This window comes from Phoxinus phoxinus, assembly GCF_949152265.1.
Source record: "Phoxinus phoxinus genome assembly, chromosome: 5".
NCBI classification, from domain to species: Eukaryota; Metazoa; Chordata; class Actinopteri; order Cypriniformes; family Leuciscidae; genus Phoxinus; species Phoxinus phoxinus.
In genome coordinates this window covers 33,345,036-33,365,922 of record NC_136880.1, presented here as the reverse complement: position 1 = coordinate 33,365,922, position 20,887 = coordinate 33,345,036, and the positions used below count along the sequence as shown (strand labels likewise).

Genomic DNA, 20,887 nt, shown 5'->3' with positions numbered 1-20,887 from the left:
GTTAGGAACACGCTTCAATGAGAATTTTCAGGTGACAGGGCACATTTCAGCATGGTGTTGTTTTTTTTGTGTGTGTGTGTGTTATTATTAGGCTATTATTATTCATACCTACAATGAAGGTGTAGTCTTTAGAGGAAAAGGTTAAGCTCAAACTCATTGCAAGCCAACATCATCATGCAGTGTCACTCAAATACCGAGTTTGGCCGAAATCACCCGGAAAACACCGAAGCCGTCCGAGTGTCACGTCAACGCTTCCGACGTCAAGCGCACGGGCATTGAGGAAGTTCCACGTCACATTTGCCTGCCGTGCACACAACTGAAGCCGAAAAAACACAGACTCTCGGTGGATGATATAAAATATTGCAACTGAAGGAGATAAAAACCAGCAAACGCAAACATGGTAAGTGTCACAACAATTCTTACGTTGTGAGCAATATTGTAGCTGTTTCGCATATATTAAGGAAAAATACGCTTTCAATAACGTTAGCTCGCGCTGTTAGCCTCGAAGGCCCTTAGAATGGCCACATAGACAACTCTCATTTAGTCAGTCTGTAAACTATTTATTCATTTTCAATATGTTTCGAGATACTACTTGCATTTAAAACGTAACATTATTATATATTTTATAAATTAATTGTCCACTTAAATGTTTTAAGAAGTGATATCTTGTGTTCTGGCTAACAGCTGATCATATGAATCTGACTATAACATTAACATAAGTAACGTTACACGTTAATAAATAAGCACTATAGATATATGTGATGCTGTATATATTATTTTGAGTTGCATGGTCATTCCTGACATTATCTTTGTTGTAACGTGATGTTGTTGCTTCTTAACTGTGCTGTAAAGGTTAGTTGCTGTTACTATCAGACTTAACTGGTTGATAAATGGCAAATATTTGTGTAGTTGTGGGTAGACAGGTAGATTAAAAAAATGTCACTGCTTTCTGTTTCTCAAAATTAAGTTTTGAGCTTTTTCTATAGACTATTATTGTTTATACTATATAATTGGGACTGCTGACAAAAGAGATTGGTGCTGATTAATATAAACGTTAAAGTAATAGTGATTCTGATTCTTCTCCTCTAGCCTCTGAGGCTGGACATCAAGCGCAAACTCACGGCTCGATCTGACCGTGTCAAAAGCGTAGACCTTCATCCATCCGAGCCATGGATGCTGGCCAGTCTGTACAATGGCAGTGTCTGTGTGTGGAACCATGAAACACAAGTAAGTAGGAAACGTGTGCAGTTTTTCAGCATTTTTAATATATTACCATCTGATCTTTACAACAAACATTAGGGATACAGTAGAGCGCTAAGTGTGTTTAATGCTTGTCTAATAATCTCTTATATTTACCTTTGATAGACTCTGGTTAAGACGTTTGAAGTCTGTGACCTGCCAGTAAGAGCTTCCAAGTTTGTTGCCAGGAAAAATTGGGTCATAACTGGTGCTGTAAGTACATGAATAATAATGTACACTATTATATAATATCTATTCATTTACTATTCCTTTTATTATAGATTTGGTACTGATATTAAACTATTTAATAAATCCCCCTTTTTTTCTAGGATGACATGCAAATTCGAGTTTTTAACTACAACACATTAGAGCGAGTACACATGTTTGAGGCCCATTCAGATTACATTCGCTGCATCGCTGTGCATCCCACCCAGCCCTACATCCTCACGAGCAGCGGTATGGACAGAATACATTTGCATATTCACAAGTATTCATATTACATGTATGAAAATACACCATATGTTACATAACATATTACACTACCGTTTAAATATTTGGTGTGTCGGTAAGATTTTTAAAATAAATAAACACTTTTATTCATCAAGATTGCAGTAAATTGATCTAAAAGAACAGTAAAAACATTGTAATGTTATAAATCGTTTGTTTTAAATGCTTTTCTTTTGAACTTTCTGTTCATAAAAGAATCCTGAAGAAAATGTACAGTATCATGGTGTCCTCAAAAATATTAAGCTGCACAGCAGATTTCAACATTGATAACAAGAAAATGTTTCTTGAGCACCAAATCTGTTAATTAGAATGATTTCTGAATGATCATGTGACCTTGTAGACTGGAATAATGGCTGCTAGAAATTCAGCTTTGCCATCAGTTAATTTTATTAATATATTAAATATATAACAATTATTTCACAATATATTACTATTTTTGATCAATTAAGTGCATACTTGGTGAGCATAAATGTTCAGCATAAAAAAAAAATGTTTTATCTTACCAACCCCCAACCTTTAAACTGTGGTGTATGTACAAAACTCTTTGTTTAACATTCATTGGGTGTGTGTGCATTTAGACGACATGTTGATAAAGCTGTGGGACTGGGAGAAGAAATGGTCCTGCAGTCAGGTATTTGAGGGCCACACACACTACGTCATGCAGATTGTCATCAACCCCAAGGACAACAACCAGTTTGCAAGTGCATCGCTGGACAGAACCATCAAGGTAAGATAGTACACTTATATGGATAGAGCCAGTTTGAATCTGATTTGTGACATTTCCCTCATAATTTCCTCTTTGTTGTGTTTCAGGTTTGGCAGCTGGGCTCTTCCTCTCCTAACTTCACTCTGGAGGGTCATGATAAGGGGGTGAACTGCATTGATTATTACAGTGGAGGAGATAAACCCTACCTCATATCTGGAGCTGATGACAGGCTGGTTAAGATTTGGGACTATCAGGTATGAATGATATTGATGATAGTCAATAGAGCAAGTCATTCCTGGCTGTTTATTTACTTCTGTTCTGTGTGCCTCTCTCTCTTTAGAATAAGACATGTGTCCAGACTCTCGAGGGTCACGCTCAAAATGTGTCCTGTGTAAACTTCCACCCAGAGCTGCCAATCATCATCACTGGATCAGAGGATGGTGAGTCATCTTTAGGATAATGTTATAGATTTTTTTTTTAATGATCACTTTTATAAAATTGCACTGCCTCATTCCTTATGCAAACATTTGTTTACTTTTTTTTTTTTTTTTTACAATATAAAATTTTTAAAGCTAAAAGCTTTCAGTGGTCCCTGCACATTAAACTGGGACTGTATAAAGTGTGGTGTGCTTTGAAACCTTTGCAAATAATTAGTTTTGATCCAGTGATTCGGAGCACGTATCAAAATGCCGAAGTCACGTGAATTCAGTAAACAAGGCTTTGTTATGTAATAACTGTTTCGATCTCTTGGATCAATTTTATAAACTTGTAGACATGGAATTTCACATTTGTATGATAAAAAAAAGTAGTAGTCCCTACAAATAGAATAAAGACACTTTATATTTAATGGTATTAGATGATTTGTTAATGGCATATTATAGATTACACCTTCAATAAAACATTTGCAATTGGTTTGTAAAAGTTGTTTATGCATCTTCACTAGGGCTGAACGATTTTGGAAAATAATCTAATTGCGATTATTTTTACCAATATTGCGATTGCGATTTAATATGCGATTATTTTTTAAGCTCTTTATCTATTATATTATTCAACAAACACAAGCAATAAATCATTGTAAAATATGGGTGGGAATGAGCCGATCAACTTTTTTATTTAATGAATCTTATTAATAAAACTTAAAATATTTATCTAATTACATATGTAATTAGAAGTAGGCTACTTTTAAAAATAATTACACATTAAAAAACGAAATTAATACAGTTAACGTTACATGTTAATAATTTTAAATAGGCTATATAAACGAATAGCTTCAAAACATAAAAGTTATCAATAACAAAGAGAGGAAAAAAACATTACAAGCAATAAACAAAGAGTGCTTTCAGTATTCTGGATGGTTTTCATTCAAGAGCTGTGATTAAGTGATTTTTCTTTCTCAGTTTAGATACGACAAGCTGCTTCACACTAATGCACATATCTCTTTTGAAATAGCCTATAAGATGTGGTTTGTCCTGTCCTTTTAATAACTTAAGACATAACTGACTGTTTTACATTAATTTCGCGTCATAAACGCATTTTGAGATGCAAGTAGGCTAAACACGTAGACAGAGTCGCTCACAGCCGCATGTGAGAGCGCTCTTCACAAAGCGGGCGTGAGTATTTGAAATTGAAAGCAGCTTCTATCGATGGTTTTTTATGTTTTTATTTTTAATATATAAGCCAACTGCATTCCAAAAGACATATGATGCCTTTATAGAGCATTTGTAAGGAAAATACCGGCGGGCGGGACCGCGCACTACTAGAGTAACATCAAGCGCGCGTATTTCACAGCGAGTGCCATTCTAGCAATGAAGCCCGCGAATGTCCAATTCGCTTCAACTTTTCCGATCTGTATGAAAGACTATTTTTTCGGAAGGTTCGAATGTGTGTGTGTGTGTGTGCGTGACAGAGGAATTAGAAGCAAGCAGAATACGGTTGTGTATAAAGCACACGCAGCGTCATCACGCAACGCTGTGTTTAAAACTAAGCTCAGTCTCGATTCTGAAATTATCTGAATCCATACAGAATCGTTGAAGAGAATCTATAACACAATCGCATAAATTAAACAAGCTGTTCTTTCCTGTAGCCTATGCCAGGCCTACATGCAGCGTAACAAGTTGATGCTTCATCTGCAGTGCAGACTGCTTTACTATCGCGTGTCACGTGACCAGAGAGTAATCGCAGCTTTTGCGATTACAAAATCGCGTTTCATCATATCGCGATATTATCGCAAATGCAATTAATCGTTCAGCCCTAATCTTCACTGCATTTACACTGTTCTGACTAGCAGTGGTCACTAGCATGTGGTGTTTTGAGTGAATCATTTTGCAAAGCAATTGGTCCATTTGATTCAAAGTTTCGAAAAGCTTTGTTTCTCCCATCAGTAGTATAAAGTATTTTCAAATTAAAAACGAACACTTCACCTTTAAAGCTTCTTGTAACTGTCTTTTGTTAAGGCACGGTTCGTATCTGGCACTCCAGCACTTACCGTCTAGAGAGCACCCTGAACTATGGTATGGAGCGGGTGTGGTGTGTGTCGGGCTTGCGCGGCTCCAACAACGTGGCATTGGGTTATGACGAAGGCAGCATCATTATCAAGGTACTAAAAATAATTCAAAAGTAACACCACGCTGTTTCCTGTCAGTGGTGTGAAATACTGGCTAAAGCTCAGGCTGATAATTGGAAAGTTCACTCCCGGCAACTAGAGAGCCATTAGGTTGCTTCAGGGCCAGGGCTGTCAGCAGGGGATAGATAATGTTACAAAAGATTTCTATTTCAAATAAATGCTGTTATTTCTATTAATCAAAGAATCCCAGGAAAACGTATCACGGTTTTCATAAAATAGCAGCACAACTATTTTCAAGATTGATAATAATAATAAATGTTTCTTGAGCAGCAATATTAGACATACATCCACATATTAGAATGATTTCATGTGAAAGACTAGACTAATGGCTCATGAAAATTTAGCTTTGCCATCACAGGAATAAATTACATTTTAACATCATTTAAAATTGAAACAGTTATTTTAGATTGTAATAATGTTTCACAATATTACTGTTTTTACTGTATTTTCTCAAATAAATCCAGCCTTTGTGAGCATGTGAGACTTTTTTCATACTTTTAAATAGTAGTGTCTATAGATATATAAATTTATATGATATTCCAATCTACTTCAATGAACATTAATAATCTGATGAGCTTTATATAATGTAATATCTTACGTAGACAGTTCGCTGTAATTAATCCGGTTTATATTTGTGTTTTAGCTTGGTCGTGAGGAGCCAGCCATGTCAATGGATGCCAACGGAAAGATAATTTGGGCCAAGCACTCTGAGATTCAGCAGGCAAACCTCAAAGCCATGGGAGATGCTGAGATCAAGGATGGCGAGAGGCTGCCATTGGCGGTGAAGGACATGGGCAGCTGTGAGATCTACCCTCAAACTCTCCAGCACAATCCCAACGGCAGGTAAAACTATCACATCTATCCTCTAATGCCGCTCCTGTACATGCAGCCTGATCCTTGCTGCAATTTATTAAAGGTGCTCTAAGCGATGTCACGCATTGTTTAGGCCAAACATTTTTTTGTCACATACAGCAAATATCTCCTCACTATCCGCTAGCTGTCTGTCTCCTGAACACACTCTAAAAAAACGCGGTCTCTGTAGACACCCCAGGCTCCACAAACAGCAACAAAAACAAACTGGGCTAACCCGCACCACAACATAACAAACAGTGTTCCAGCCAATAACCGACAAGAAGGATTTGGGGGTGGGGTTTGGGTTGTTAGTGCGCGGATGAGGAGGAGGGAGGGTCTAGCTAGCCTCCGTTTTGTTTGGCAATAGTTCGAACGTCAACAAGAAGTGACGTCACCCAGGATCGCTTAGAGAACCTTTAATATAAATATCATTTTACAAATGATACATTTCTCAACATCCAAAGATTCAGCACCTTTAATCTTGTTGTTTAGGTTTGTGGTGGTGTGTGGAGATGGAGAGTACATCATCTACACTGCTGTGGCTCTGAGGAACAAGAGCTTTGGATCTGCACAGGAGTTTGTCTGGGCCCATGATTCATCGGAGTAAGTGATCTACAAGCATATAGAAGACAGATGTTCAGAGCAGCTGCTTGCCAAATATACTCATCAACTGTGAGAAACATAAAAACTGACATGACTTTTTGTTTTAAATTAAGGTACGCGATTCGGGAAAGCAGCAGTCTGGTGAAAATCTTCAAAAATTTTAAGGAGAAAAAATCTTTTAAGCCCGACTTTGGAGCAGAAGGTAAACTGTTTTGCATTGCATCATAGGCAAGTAGTTCAACAAGCTCTGTATTCACAACTTTGTATGCAAATATATAGAAGATGATACAGAAAATGCACAGTATACGGCACACTCAAATCCTTGATTACATGTTGTACTAGCATGGTAGTCTTTTATGGTTTTATGTAAATTAATGGTTGTGTGCTTGCAGGCATCTATGGTGGTTTCTTGCTGGGCGTCAGATCAGTGAATGGCTTGGCTTTCTATGACTGGGATAACACAGAGCTGATTCGTCGCATTGAGATCCAGCCCAAACACGTGAGTCAGCTGCTACAGTCCTCCTGTCTTTTGTTCTGTATGGTTTGGCAATTTCTTAGTGTGCTTGGACCAATTGTATCTGTACTTACAGATTTTCTGGTCAGACTCTGGTGAGCTGGTTTGCATTGCCACAGAGGAGTCTTTCTTCATCCTGCGTTATCTGTCAGAGAAGGTGGCCGCATCACAAGAGTCAAATGAGGGGGTTACTGAAGATGGAATTGAAGATGCTTTTGAGGTCAGTGCTCATCAGTGTTCAAAACACAGTCATGTTTAATTGCTTGAAAGGGGTTGTTTCAAAGGAAACGCATTTTAATTAAATCTGTAATTAAAAAGAATTGGAATAAAATGCTCCAATGAATCATTAACAATACAACCAGGATTTTAATTAAGACTGTAAATCAAGTCAATTTTGATGTTGACTGAAGAATTGAAACAAAAGGTCTGATCTCCTCTGTTTGTGTGTGCAGGTCCTAGGAGAGATTCAGGAAGTGGTAAAGACAGGTCTGTGGGTGGGAGACTGTTTCATTTACACCAGCTCAGTCAACAGACTCAACTACTTTGTTGGAGGAGAGATTGTCACCATTGCTCACCTGGACAGGTACTGTCAAATTCCCTAATATCTGAAATCAGTTTCAAACATTTTCATATTATTTGAATGCATTAATCCCATATTCACACTCGTTCCAAATTTTGTGGTTGGTACGATTTAAAAATGTTTTTGAAAGAAGTCTCTTTCTATTTAACACATTTTAAATGGAATTTGTTCCTGTGATGGAACATTACTCCAGTCTTCAGTGTCACATGGTTCTTCAGAAAATATTGTAAAATGCTGATTTGGTGCTCAAGAATCATTTTCTTATTATTATCATTGTTAAAAACAGTTGTGCTGCTTAGTATGTTTGTGCAAATTGTGATACATATTTTCAAGATTCTTTTGTGTGGAAATTTTTAAAAGAACAGTATTAGAAAGAACAGATATAGGAATCTTTTGTAATGTTGTAAATGTCTTTACTCCATCTTTTTATCAATTTAATGATCACATTTAATTTGCTAAATAGAAAAGAAAAAAAGAAAAATACTGACCCTAAACTTAGTAAAACAGTATACAAATAGAAGTAAGGCCTTATATCATTCATTCATTCATTCATTCATTCAGTCTAACAGTGTCTTATTTATTGTAGAACCATGTACCTTCTGGGATACATTCCTAAAGACGACCGTCTTTACCTGGGTGATAAGGAGCTGAACATTGTCAGTTACTCTCTTCTGGTGTCTGTCCTGGAGTACCAGACTGCTGTCATGCGCAGAGACTTTGGCATGGCAGACAAAGTGCTGCCCACCATCCCTAAAGAACAGAGAACCAGGGTTGCCCATTTCCTGGAAAAACAGGTACAACTTTAAAATGTTTGGCTGTAAGTCATGATCTGCGAATAACAATTTTCTAGCTCTGCAAAAAATAACAGCAACTTAACCTCGTAAATCACAAGTAATAAAAATAATATTGTCACACTTTAAAGTACTTGTACTTTAGATCACTGTAAACAAATGTTGGTCAAGAAAGCCTTGGATTGTCCGGAGTAAAATCAACCTAGGGTCCTTTGCACCATGACCTCGAGCCAAACACCCCTCAAGCTCATTCATTGGCTGCCAAAAGTTTAGCAAATCAAAATGATACGTTTTTATGTTCTGTGATATCTAAAGAATCTTTGTCCATGTGCATTCAGGGTTTCAAGCAGCAGGCTCTGGCCGTGTCCACTGATCCAGAGCACCGGTTTGAGCTGGCGCTGCAGTTAGGAGAGCTGAAAATCGCCTACCAGCTAGCAGTAGAAGCTGAGGTTAGTTGTTGTAAACCAGTGATACAGCTCCCCCAGTGGTGGCCAAGCTCAATTGCTTACTACTTTTATTGCATTTATTGTATTGGAAAAAAGTGTTTCTGTAAAAGTGATGTTCAAGATTCTGCATGTAAGCTAATATAATTAAGATTTCTAATGATACTGCTTTTCTTCTGTAGTCTGAGCAGAAGTGGAAGCAGTTGGCAGAGTTGGCCATCAGTAAGTGCCAGTTTGGTTTGGCACAGGAGTGCCTCCATCATGCCCAGGACTATGGAGGTCTTCTGCTGCTGGCCACTGCATCTGGCAATGCTGCTATGGTTGCCAAGCTTGCAGAGGGGGCAGAACGTGACGGAAAAAACAACGTTGCCTTCATGACCTTCTTCCTGCAGGGAAAGTAAGTATTATAAGTGAACAGACTTTTATCAGCTGAAATACAAATAGAAATATGTGGATTATCTTTTCATAGTCTACTATGCATTCCTATTACTGTTGGAGGAAGTCATGTTTCAGTCACTGATGGTTATTTTGAATATAGTTTAGTTGCTTTAACTGATTTTTTATTGTTTGTTTGTCTTTCCAGACTGGACAACTGTTTGGAGCTCCTGATCAAGACCAATCGTCTTCCAGAAGCAGCATTTCTTGCCCGTACATATCTGCCCAGCCAAGTATCCAGGTCTGTATTCACTTTGTCACAGCATTTAAGTATTTTTTTAATATAGTGAAGTGGTATTTTGGAAGGGCATATAACATATAAAACTTTTTTTTTTTAAAGTGTGCACAATATGCACATTTTTTGTCCAGTTTCCAGTCAGAGCACACTGTGTGAGATGCTGTATCCCACAATGGAATGCACTTGACTTGACCTTCAAAATTAGTCTCTTTTTGACTCACTGTGAAAAGTCAATTTTACACATATTGGTATAAAGTAAATTGGCTTCTTTTTTTTTAAAGAGCGTAAAATGCATTCTTTACAATCCACTAACTGTGTGTTTGATAACAGGGTGGTGAAACTTTGGAGAGAGAGCTTGTCTAAAGTGAATCAGAAAGCTGCGGAGTCTCTGGCAGATCCTACAGAGTATGAGAACTTGTTCCCAGGCCTGAAAGAGGCCTTTGTGGCAGAGCAGTACCTGAGAGAGTCCTGCCTCGGCAAAACCAGACCTGCCTCCGACTACCCACTGATCACGGTAAGAGAGCAAGTTTTAGTAGATTTAGATTGTATGTACTATTGTCATTTTTATTTCTATGTAGCTTCTTTTTTTTTTTTTTTTAGTTTTGGTTTTAGTAATTTTTTCTCGTTATTTGACAAGGCAACATTTAACATTTTTGTGAAGGTTTTTAAGTTTAAGTTGTTCATCTAGTGCTTATATTTTCAGCTTCTTTCAATTATTTTGAAAATTATTTTCAATTATATATAGTTTATATTTGTCTTTTTTTTAAATCCATTTTATTTGAGTAATAGGCAGCCTTTATCATTTTTTCCATATCATTTATGTCTTTAGCCCAATGAAGAAAGGAACGTGCTGGAGGAAGCCAGTGGTTATGAACCAAAAGGAATTATCCCCACTCCTTCACAGGTGTGTGTGTGTCAAACATTCATTTAGTTGATTCCTACACAGGTTTGTGTGTGTCAAACACTCCTTTTGTTGATTGCAACTAGTGGTGCTACCAGGGCCTAGAACTAACTTTTTGCTACATCTGCCAGTGACCAATGAAATAAGATAATTAATAGCCATGATCGTTTTTTTTAAATATATTTGGCTGCTGTCTCTTTAAGAGCTGCACGGATCCAATATACTGCTACACATGCATTTTAATTATCAACTGTTTACATTCATTTAAGATATAACCGATTATATTTACTAGGATACTCACAGAGATGGGCATTTTTGACATCATTTTGTGAGAATTTGTCCATTCAAGCACCAGAAGACGTGAAATAGAGCTTAATTCTATATTCACGCTCAGTCTGAGACTTGCTTTCTTGGAGTACCGAATTGAATTCCCTTTCATGTCTTCTTTGTGCTTCAATATTTAAATTGGCAAGGCTTAGACTTTCGCGACGATGCAGCACTGGCCCATCAACTGTCCCGAGCGTCGTTCATGTTCTCAAAACATTGGATTCATAAAAATGTTACCGGCTTATTGACATTGTTTCATATACTCGCCACCGCAGATTAATACTCTCATTAGGCATTTGGAAAGAGGAAACAATTCGGTGTTTGTGCATCTTGTGTGTGCACACCTCAGGTGTGTGTGGCTGCGGGTAAATAACAGCGTTCGAGTACCGAATTGAGTTGCCTCTTCTTGAACTGGAATGGTTTAAAATCGCTTCAATGTGTAAATTTACAAGACAAAAGATCTGAGAATCAAGCCGTGGGGTCTGGTCTGTACAGAGCACGGATCAACTATGATCTTTTCCACCCCTAATGGCAACACACTACATCCTACCACAACACCAGAGCAAAAGAGTCATCTGAAGAGTTCACATATATCTTTGTGCATAAACTAATCAAATTGCCTGTGTATGTTCAGGAGGTGAAAGACACAGAGGAGGCCCCAGAGGATGTGGGTGTTTTGGCCTCAGTGATAGCAGCCGTCTCGGCTCCAGTAGTTGCTGCCATGAGTCATGCAGAATCACAGCCTCCTCAGAAGGTTGAGGAGGAGGAGGAGGAGGAGACTGAGGAAGAGCCTCCAAAAATGACAGAAGCAGAACAGAAGGTATTTGGTAAAACATTACATAGTTAATAAAGCCATATGAACATCAGACTTGATGTAACCTCATTTTGTGATTTTATTTTAAGGTTATTGATGAACTGGAGGATGATTTGGATAACATGGAGCTTGATGACATTGACACCACAGACGTCAATTTGGATGATGACTTCTTGGATGACTAAACCCGCAGCACTAAAGCATTGAGTTTATTTAAGCGACCAAACATTTTTTATTTGTTCCTGTTAGACCTCCAGAGCTGAAGTCTGGGATAGACTGAGCTGAATATAAATGTATTTTAGGGCGTACCACCGATGGAAAGAGGGGGAGGAATGTGCATTATTGATGGTGAATTTTTTTGTACTTTGGACTCTGGACCTTCAATTTACATTTTACCTGTACATCAAGGTTGATTCTTGTGTGTTTGACCATGACTAATCGTGGTCACATTATTCATAATAAAGATATCTACTATACTTACTATGATTTGTCCTGTCATAACATTGTTTCTGTTTTATATTCTGTTAAATATAGAATCCTTTGAAATCCTAGTAACCAGCTTCCTTCGAAAAAAAAAAGCTGCCTGGAAGTTTCTAGTGTGCTTAGTAAGACCTTGATTAGCTGGTTCAGGTGTGTTTAATTGGGGTTGGAGCTAAACTGGATTCTCCCTTAAAAGAAAATCCCTGTTAATGTTATCCTATTAAATGACTGTCAACTCGTCATTTTGCATGTCAAATTAAGTCGAAATTAAATCTCAGTGTGTAATAAGTAACCTTTATCTTTGATCTGGAACAATAGGATTTTTCGCTTCAATTAACATGACTTTTAGGAATACTGTGTGAACTTACTTGTGCCATCAAATGTTTGAAAAATGTACTGCAACATGCATTACAAAAGATTGTCCATACAGAAACAATGTACCTGTTTTACCTTTGAAGTTAGAGAGAGAAAAAACATCAATGGTTTCCCTCAGTTCTAATCTACATTAATAAAATATGTACATGCTGCTGCTGCTGCTATTCTGGCTCAATATAATGGAGTTTCAAAGCATTTCAAGCTTGATTGCAGATGAAAGAAACTGCAAGCATCATTATGATCTGTAGTAATGTTCTCACTGCAGTAAAGGAAACATTTATGTCAGCCAGAGGCCCAAAAATAAAAAAGAGTGTCATAATTGACTTCCACCTTGTGTCTTTCTCTGAGATCTTTCATTAAATGGCATCCTGTCCATTAGATGGAGCCAGTGCTCCTGATTGATTACTATTTAACAGTTTAACTCATTGAGTAGGAAAAAGAGGAACAGCTGTGAGTTCCTGTGAGATCAGAAAAGTTTGCTGACAGAGCTGTCATTTGTGTCCCATTTTATACCAAAGAACTAGTTTCTAAAATACATGATTTACCATCATTGAATTTTTCATCTTGATTGAACTGTGACAATATGGCTGCCACCTCGTCCATTCCTGTCACAGATTCTGTCTGCTATCTTTGCACTTCTTTAAAAGACTCTGTTGTTCTTAGATGTTGCCACAGTTTGTGCAAAACCTGTCTACAAAGCTACTGGGAGCTCAACAAGTCCCTGGAGTGTCCTGTTTGTTTGAGGGAAACACACTGTTCTGTTCATCTACATCATTTAAGTATTTCTCGCTTTTCCTCAGAGGATGAATCCTCTCAAGACAGCGACTTCAAACCACTCCATGTGGGCAATGTTGAAAGTGAAATGGTAAGTGAGCTTCACTTTCACTAAAAAGAAACTGCACTTTTAACTTTGATCTTGAAATATAACTTCGGCTAAAGGACCTGCTCTACTCCAGAAATAGATATTAGGGACTGTCTTAGTACAGTTAAGTAGGAGAGCAAAACTAAACTATTTTAATAAAATAAAATTCATCTGATCTAATGAAAGATTTTATCAGTATGTTTGCATTTTATGGAATAAATAGTTGTAGTAGAAGAGTATTTTTTACCCAGTAGATTGCTACCGTTTATTAAAAAGAAAGTATACTAAGTCAGTTAAATCATTCTGCAATACAGACAACTCATAGTTTCCCTGCCTACCCTTGAAAATGACCAGTGGAATTGATAATTGGCAATTGATTTAGTTGCTGCCATATTATAAATGAAGTCAGAATATGCTTTTCCTTGAAGTTGGGACTGATCAATCTGTTGGATGTCTGTTCAAGTAGGAGACGTCTGTTTTGCATATTTAGTACTGTATGAGTTACCCCTGACACTGATCTGATTGAACTGAATGCATACTTTGAATATAGTGTAAGTTGCTTTGGATAAAAAAGTTTGCCAAATGCATAAATGTAAATGTCTATGTTAACACTGATAACAGTCAGTGAAGAAGGAGCTATCAGAGATAATGAGCACAATGGCCAGCATCAAGACAGAAGAAGACATTAGTACCATGGTCCAGATGTTGATGGAGGTCAAACATGAACCGACTGAAAAAGACATATCAGCAAACATAGAAGAAAACCATATACATGGACATACAACTTTGGACATTACCTTTGTGAAGGTAAGGTGTCAAATGTATCCGCATATGTCATCCTAGCTAAGAACAACTTTTCTAAACATGTTCTTGTTTTTTTTTTTTTTTTTTTATAAAGGAGGAGCAGTCCAATAAAACCAGGTGAGTGTCCCATCTTCTCATGAAATTGCAAAGATCTCTCGTTAGTACATAAATGCTTTGAAATAAGCATTAATATCTTGCATAGTCAACTTCATTTGGTTCCCCTAAAAGCCTTTGATTTATAAATCATTTACTTCTTCTAGTGATGAGGAAATACATACAGACATGATACTACATAACACAGCACCTGCACCCAGTTCCGTCTTAATGGAACCCAATGACTCTATGGAGAATCCTAACCCACCAGCCACAATTACTTGTGGATCATTAAGGTCCAACCTTTGTCCAAAATGCGGCAAGAGCTTCAAAAGAAAATCAGACCTCAAAGCCCATGAGAAGGTGCACTCCTTGAAGAAGTCACACCAGTGCTCCACTTGCGGAAAGAGTTATGTCGATAAACATGAGCTTTCCTTGCACATGCGGCTTCACACCGGCGAGAAGGTGTTGGACTGCCCTTATTGCAAGAAAAAGTTTGTCAGGGAGAGTGGATTGAAGTCCCACTTGAGGAGTCACACGGGGGAGAAGCCATTCTCTTGTTCACAATGTGGGAAAAGCTTTTCTCGAAGAAGTACCTTAAATACTCACCTGCGTTTGCACCTAGGCCCACTGCCCCACCAGTGTGATCATTGTGGGAAGCTTTTCAACACTGCGGCCGCTATGAGAGTCCACAGGGCAACCCATACCGGAGAGAGGCCCTTTCCATGCCCGCAATGTGACAAGAAGTTCATCAATAAAGTTGAACTGGATGTACACCTAAATATCCATGCAGGGAACAAGCCGTTCAGCTGTTCAGTATGTGGGAAGAGTTTCTTGAGGAAGCAAGAACTCAACACTCATCAGAGCATTCACCAAGACAACCGTCACTTTCATTGCATACACTGCGAGAGCAGCTTCAAAAGGATGAGCCACCTCAAATCGCACATGAAGATCCATTTCTCCGACACCCCTTACAAATGCAAACACTGCGGCAAGCCCTTCAAACATCCCAACAGCCTCAAACTGCATGAGCGTCTTCACACCGGAGAAAAACCCTACAGTTGTGAATGCTGCGGGAAAAAGTTCCCTTCTTCAGGAGAGCGCTCTAGACACATGGCCGTACATTCTGAGGAGAAATCGCACAAGTGCCCGAAGTGTGACAAGAGCTTTCGCTTCAGGAGCAGTATGAGGTCCCACCAGGTCACACACACTGGAGAAAGACCTTTCCACTGCAAGAAGTGCGGTCAGAGCTTCGCAAGGCGTGCAAATCTCAAAAGTCATAAAGTGGTGCACACCGACGAAAGACGTTACAGCTGTTCTCAGTGCGGTCTGGCCTTCAAGTCCACCTCTACTCTCAGAAGCCACCTCATAATCCATTCCAGCAAGTCTCCGTTAAACTGCACCACCTGTGGCAAAACCTTCACTCGCCAAGACACCTTCAAAAGGCATCAAGACGTTCATGCGGGGATCAAAGTCCACAAGTGCTCAGAGTGTGGAAAATGCCTGAGCTCAGCAAGTTGCCTGAAGCTGCACATGCAGGGTCACTCGGGGAACAAGAAAATGTACAACTGCGACGAATGCGAGAAGAGCTTCAGTTCCACGTCCTATCTGCAAAAGCACCGGCAGATCGCGCACACCGACGAGAAGCCGTATGTTTGCTTTGAGTGCGGGGAGCGCTTTAACACAGACGGGAAACTAGTTACTCACCAACTACATCATTCAAAGCAGATGGAGCATGTTTGCTCCCATTGTGGGAAGAAGTTTGCACGGAAAGAGACTCTAAGACGACATGAGAAGATGCACTCTGAAGTGAGGCCTCACCAGTGCTCGGAGTGTGGGAAAGGATTTAAAAGGAGCGATCAACTCAAACAGCATCGGAAAACACATTCAGAGAAAAAATAAGATGGATGTAATATTTTCATTTTGAGTTCTACTAAATTTCATTAAATGTTAGAGAAAATAGTTGCTACTAAATTGATGTAGCCTGGTAATATGCACAGGATTGGGTTGATTAACATTTTTCTTTTGCCATTGAATCATATTTTGTCCATGCATTTTTGGACCCCACTTGAGTTTATTTGAATGGCACTTTGTACTAGTGGCACTAGATGGCAGTCTGTGCTTTGAGACAGAATTGAGTGAATTGTGGTACCAAAAAAGAAAACCCAAAGTTGGTGTTCCCAAAGTTGCAAAACCTTCTATAAAATCATGAAAAATAGAGGCACTTCAATGTTAAAGTAAAAGATAGGAGGAAATGTTATTTTGGGCTTTTGTTTTGTTTCAGTGTTCTGTCATTAAAGAAAATGATGTACTGATGTGATGGGCTTTTCTTTTTTAACTAAAAGATCTCAAAAATTACAGTTCACTTGGTTTGTCACGTTCCCTTTCCATATGAGTCTGGTAAATAAGTAAGGCAGTTAAAAATGTAACAAAAGTCCATGTGTCTGAAAATGAAATTGGATTTTGATGCAAATGGCACAGTTTCAGCAATATCAGCCAGAGGCGAGGACTAGCTCTTTGATTTAAATATACTAACACTTTATCTGAAGCTGCTGTCTTTGCATTAACCTGCTCCTGTACCCAAAGGGTACAATAATGCAATGCACCGTGAAGAGGAATCACATAGACATAATTAGACTCTGGGTCAGTTTACCAAATTAGAAATTTGTTTTATATATTTATTTGTATCTGGTTAAAAAAAGGTTTAGCCTTTTTCATAATGCATAGTTTCTATAAAGCACAGTGCAGCAAAATACCAGCTCTTTATTGTACATGTTTGTGCTTTTAAAGAGGTCACTTGAAATAAAATTCAAAGTGATGTTGAATTTTATAAAAATTAATTTTGTATAAAATGATATACAGTATATCCATGATAATGATAGTGTTCACGCTTTCAGAAAAGCCACTCTTGTGAGTTCATCACCCAGGCGTACTAGATCTTTTAATTTAGTGTCTACATTTCATAGATTTTTTTTAACCAATCATGTGTTTGTATGTGTATTCCCATTTGTTCATGTGGATGTTTGCAGATTCATATTCTACTCCAGCAATTTCATTCCCAGTTGAACAAATAAACATAGTAAGAAATTCTTAGTCTGGTCAGGGGAGAGTCACACTCTGTCTCCCTGACAACAGTCGCTAGGCAACTAACATTTGTCATCCCTTTTCTTTCTTACCTCATGTCCCGTTTCCAACCATCTGCCTTTAGAGTGAAGCCATCAAACCCTTTTAAATACAAATATAGTTCCTCACCTTGAGGAGCAGCTGGTTTACTTGCAAGAATCATTTCGACATCATCACAATTGCAGGGACAAACGTCAGACACATGCTAGGGTATCATAACAAATTGTCTTTATTCTCTCATTTTCAAAGACTGCGTGGATAACATTCATCAATAGTGAGAAACAAGTGAATGGTGCTGCCATGTTTGACCTTGGAACGTTTCCAGAACGTTGTGGTTTCATTGTTGTTGCATAAGCTTGTGTGGCCAGCCCCCACATAAATGCTTGGTCCTATGGCATATTCAGTGGATTCCATGAGATCTTGTGTTGTTGGGTCTAAAATGATGTGAGCTGGTGATAATACAGAACAAAACTTGCCCATCTTTGCAGGCTCCGTGTCTCCTCTTATGGCTCTTTATGTACATTTGTTTCAAAATATGCGCACATGGTATCATCCTTAAAAACTCATACAACTCCAGCCATATCACCGAACGGATGTCATGTGTGATAACCCTCACAATAAGGCTACAGAGATTTTACAGAACATCATTGTAAAATAAACGAACAAAGTCCTAAGCCTAAACATTAACTACCTCTAAAATCAGAGGGAAATAGAGGGTTCACGACTTGCATTAACATTGCTCTATATGGAATGAAGCATCAAGCATTGCATGGCACTCAAAGTTCACACAATTTCAATTTTGACCTGACCGACCTTTTAAAGCATAGCCAGTGACAGGTTCAACAATCTGTTATTTCACACAAGATCGTACCTGTCTGGTGATGTCTTTTGAAAGTACACAGCTTTTGACATTTTCCCAAAAATCTTTAAAAATGTATGAAGAAATGTAGGTAAGACTTTATTTTAAGGTGTCATTGTTACAGTGTAAATATAAGTACTGAGTAATATTAAGCAACTACATGTAGCCTACTTACTATAGGGTTAGGGTAGGAGTAGGGTTTGATTGAGGGTTAGTTGCATGTAATTATGCATAATTTACTGTTATTACTATGGTCAGTACATGTAACATATGTAACAAGGACACTGTAAAATAAAGTGTTACCACATTTAGAATGGCTAATTATTTTTTTTTTTTTACTTTTTATTTCACAAGCATCCTGAGACCTCGGTTACAGATCTAATTTTAATTCAACAAAAGTTAGCTAAGACAACAACAACGTTCAAAAAGTTTTCTAAGATCAAATGTTTTCACTGTTTATTGTGCACACTACCCACTTTTTTTGCTACCATGCTCTGCAATGTCCTTGATGCTTTCTGCAACACTTCTCATGTGGATGGAAAAGCAGCCCATGATGCTTTAGTTGAAGCCCTGATGCAAGTCATATGAAAGGTCCTTAACTCTAATACATTGATTGAAACAAAATTCCCATCAACCAATCATCCACGTCCACATTGGCGAAATCACAGTAAGCCTCATGACGAAGACGATATGGGGAAAAAAGACATTACATGCTTTTAGATGACAAGACAAAGTGGGCCATTCTCGATATTGCTTGTCCCTAACATCTGGTCTTTTTGGTGACAAATCATTTAGGAAAGTCAAGTGAGAGAAAATTTAAAGTACAGTTTTAACCTGAATTCAGGGCAGTATGGCGTTGATTAAAGGTGCCTTTTTCGATCTCTGAGACTTGTGTTTAGCTACTGTATGCAGCTAAATACCAAATACTATATATTACAATTGACCCGTATAAAGGAAAATGAGAGTTGGTAGGTTGATTCTCTTGTCAGACAGATTTGAGTGTAAACATGGCTTGCTTTCATTATAGACGGAGGAGTCAAATTAGTTCAGTGGTAATTTGACACAACCGAGTTCATCTCTAGAGTTTGCTCTGTCTGACTCTGGGGACTCTATCAACGTGCTCTCCATAGACCAATCTGCTTTCTCTGCCAGCACTGATCGCCTAATATTGCCTTCTTTCTTATTTTATGCTCATTAAATAACAGGTCTGTGTATTACGCCCACCACACTGGTGGTTTAATTATGAGTGCATATAATTGATGTTAATATCAGAAAAACAACAACATTTTGCTGTTGTATTACAAAATGTCCCATTACATCTTAAAACAATCAATTAGTATGTGATTTTGCTCCCTGTGGTTAAGAGTCATCATAAGTGAATATCTGAGTATGTACTTTAGGCCTGATTGACTGAAGTCATTACTGTGAGTCAAAGATTACATTTCGGTAACAATATTGTTTAAGCGAGAAATTCATCAGTGCCCAATCACAAATATTGCTTGTGTTTGAATATTTTCTTACTTGTTTTCAGAATTTATGACAAGTCAATTAATTCCAACCACAAACCAAGAGTATGCGTTTTCGAAAGCATGTTAAATGAGCTGTGCGCTACTTTTTCACTTCAATCGTTCATCACGCTACGGAAACCGCATATGCAAACTATTTTAGCAAGTGCTTATTCCGCTTGTAAACAAGGCCCTTGAAGGAACAATTCCCAATTACCGCAACTGGACGGCTGTTACTAGAACGAAAAAAAAAAAGAGAGAAATATCATAAGCACTCCTCTGCAGTTCTGTGCTGATTCACCCCCATATTTTTCGATTAGTCTCAAAGCAAATTCCTTGGGTGTCATATGCCTCCGCAATAACAGAGTGCACAAGGAGACATCACCACTCGAGGGTCAACACATGAATCGTTTGGATGAGATTAGCCAATTAATAAACTTGATCTGTATCACTAAATATTATATATGTCATAAGAACTGTCATGAGTTTAGTTCACATTATGATTAACACGGTGTCCTAACCAGATATGATGCAATGAAGCGATATTTTGTTGGTTGCTTGGTTTTAACTTATTGGCTGTGATGTCAAATAGCCCCGCCTATAATGAGATCTCATTGGTTCAAAATCTGTACCGTAAAACTGTGTATAAAACATCAAATACCTTCCCATTGGCTTTGATATTGTGTTAAAAAGTTAAGTAAAGCAAATTTAAAAAAAAATATTTTGAAGAAAAAACTAATCACTGGGATCTGCAAAAGTTTTCCAGGTTAGTGGCATCAGATGAACAAAAGATCCTCAAGACGTTTGGTCTTGATTACAAACCTCAAGAGAAATTTTTGTCAAAGTCTTTAACACAATTTTTTTCTGTTTTCTGTATAAATAGTTATTTGCAATTATTTGAATAAATGTTTTATACAGCAGTCTATTATTTTGGTTTCTATTTTAGACTAGCATGCCTCTATGGAGTGTGAAAATATAACACACTGTAGTATGTCGCTTTGGGTGACAGTTAGATTTTCTCTTCTTCTAGATATGCCGGGCTACGCGAGACTACGTCTGGTTAGGACACAGTATTTCTCAGAGCCGTAACCACCATAACATTATTCCAATTAGTAGTCGACCAATTGGGCTGCACAATATATCGAAAGAATTTCACTAAACCAATGTTGCGATATCGATTTTATCAAAACACCAGGACTTCGATTTCATGAAA

The 20,887-nt window shown here is 38.0% G+C and overlaps 2 protein-coding genes across 2 annotated transcripts; both read left to right on the top strand.

Moving 5' to 3' along the window:
* Positions 1–155: 155 nt before the first annotated feature.
* Positions 156–12,054, top strand: copb2 (COPI coat complex subunit beta 2). Its single transcript, XM_079612584.1, has 22 exons — positions 156–400; positions 1,090–1,227; positions 1,366–1,452; positions 1,569–1,695; positions 2,325–2,473; positions 2,560–2,706; positions 2,793–2,892; positions 4,906–5,048; positions 5,719–5,918; positions 6,420–6,530; positions 6,644–6,732; positions 6,923–7,029; positions 7,121–7,264; positions 7,497–7,627; positions 8,211–8,418; positions 8,754–8,864; positions 9,041–9,255; positions 9,442–9,534; positions 9,862–10,045; positions 10,361–10,435; positions 11,394–11,579; positions 11,663–12,054. The coding sequence occupies exons 1-22, from the start codon at positions 398–400 to the stop codon at positions 11,756–11,758; spliced, it is 2,844 nt and encodes a 947-aa protein (XP_079468710.1). The 5' UTR covers positions 156–397; the 3' UTR covers positions 11,759–12,054.
* An 809-nt stretch (positions 12,055–12,863) lies between these two features.
* On the top strand, positions 12,864–16,576 carry LOC306999272 (uncharacterized protein). The gene is made up of 4 exons (XM_079613813.1): positions 12,864–13,293; positions 13,912–14,097; positions 14,189–14,211; positions 14,355–16,576. The coding sequence occupies exons 1-4, from the start codon at positions 13,012–13,014 to the stop codon at positions 16,087–16,089; spliced, it is 2,226 nt and encodes a 741-aa protein (XP_079469939.1). The 5' UTR covers positions 12,864–13,011; the 3' UTR covers positions 16,090–16,576.
* Positions 16,577–20,887: the final 4,311 nt, after the last annotated feature.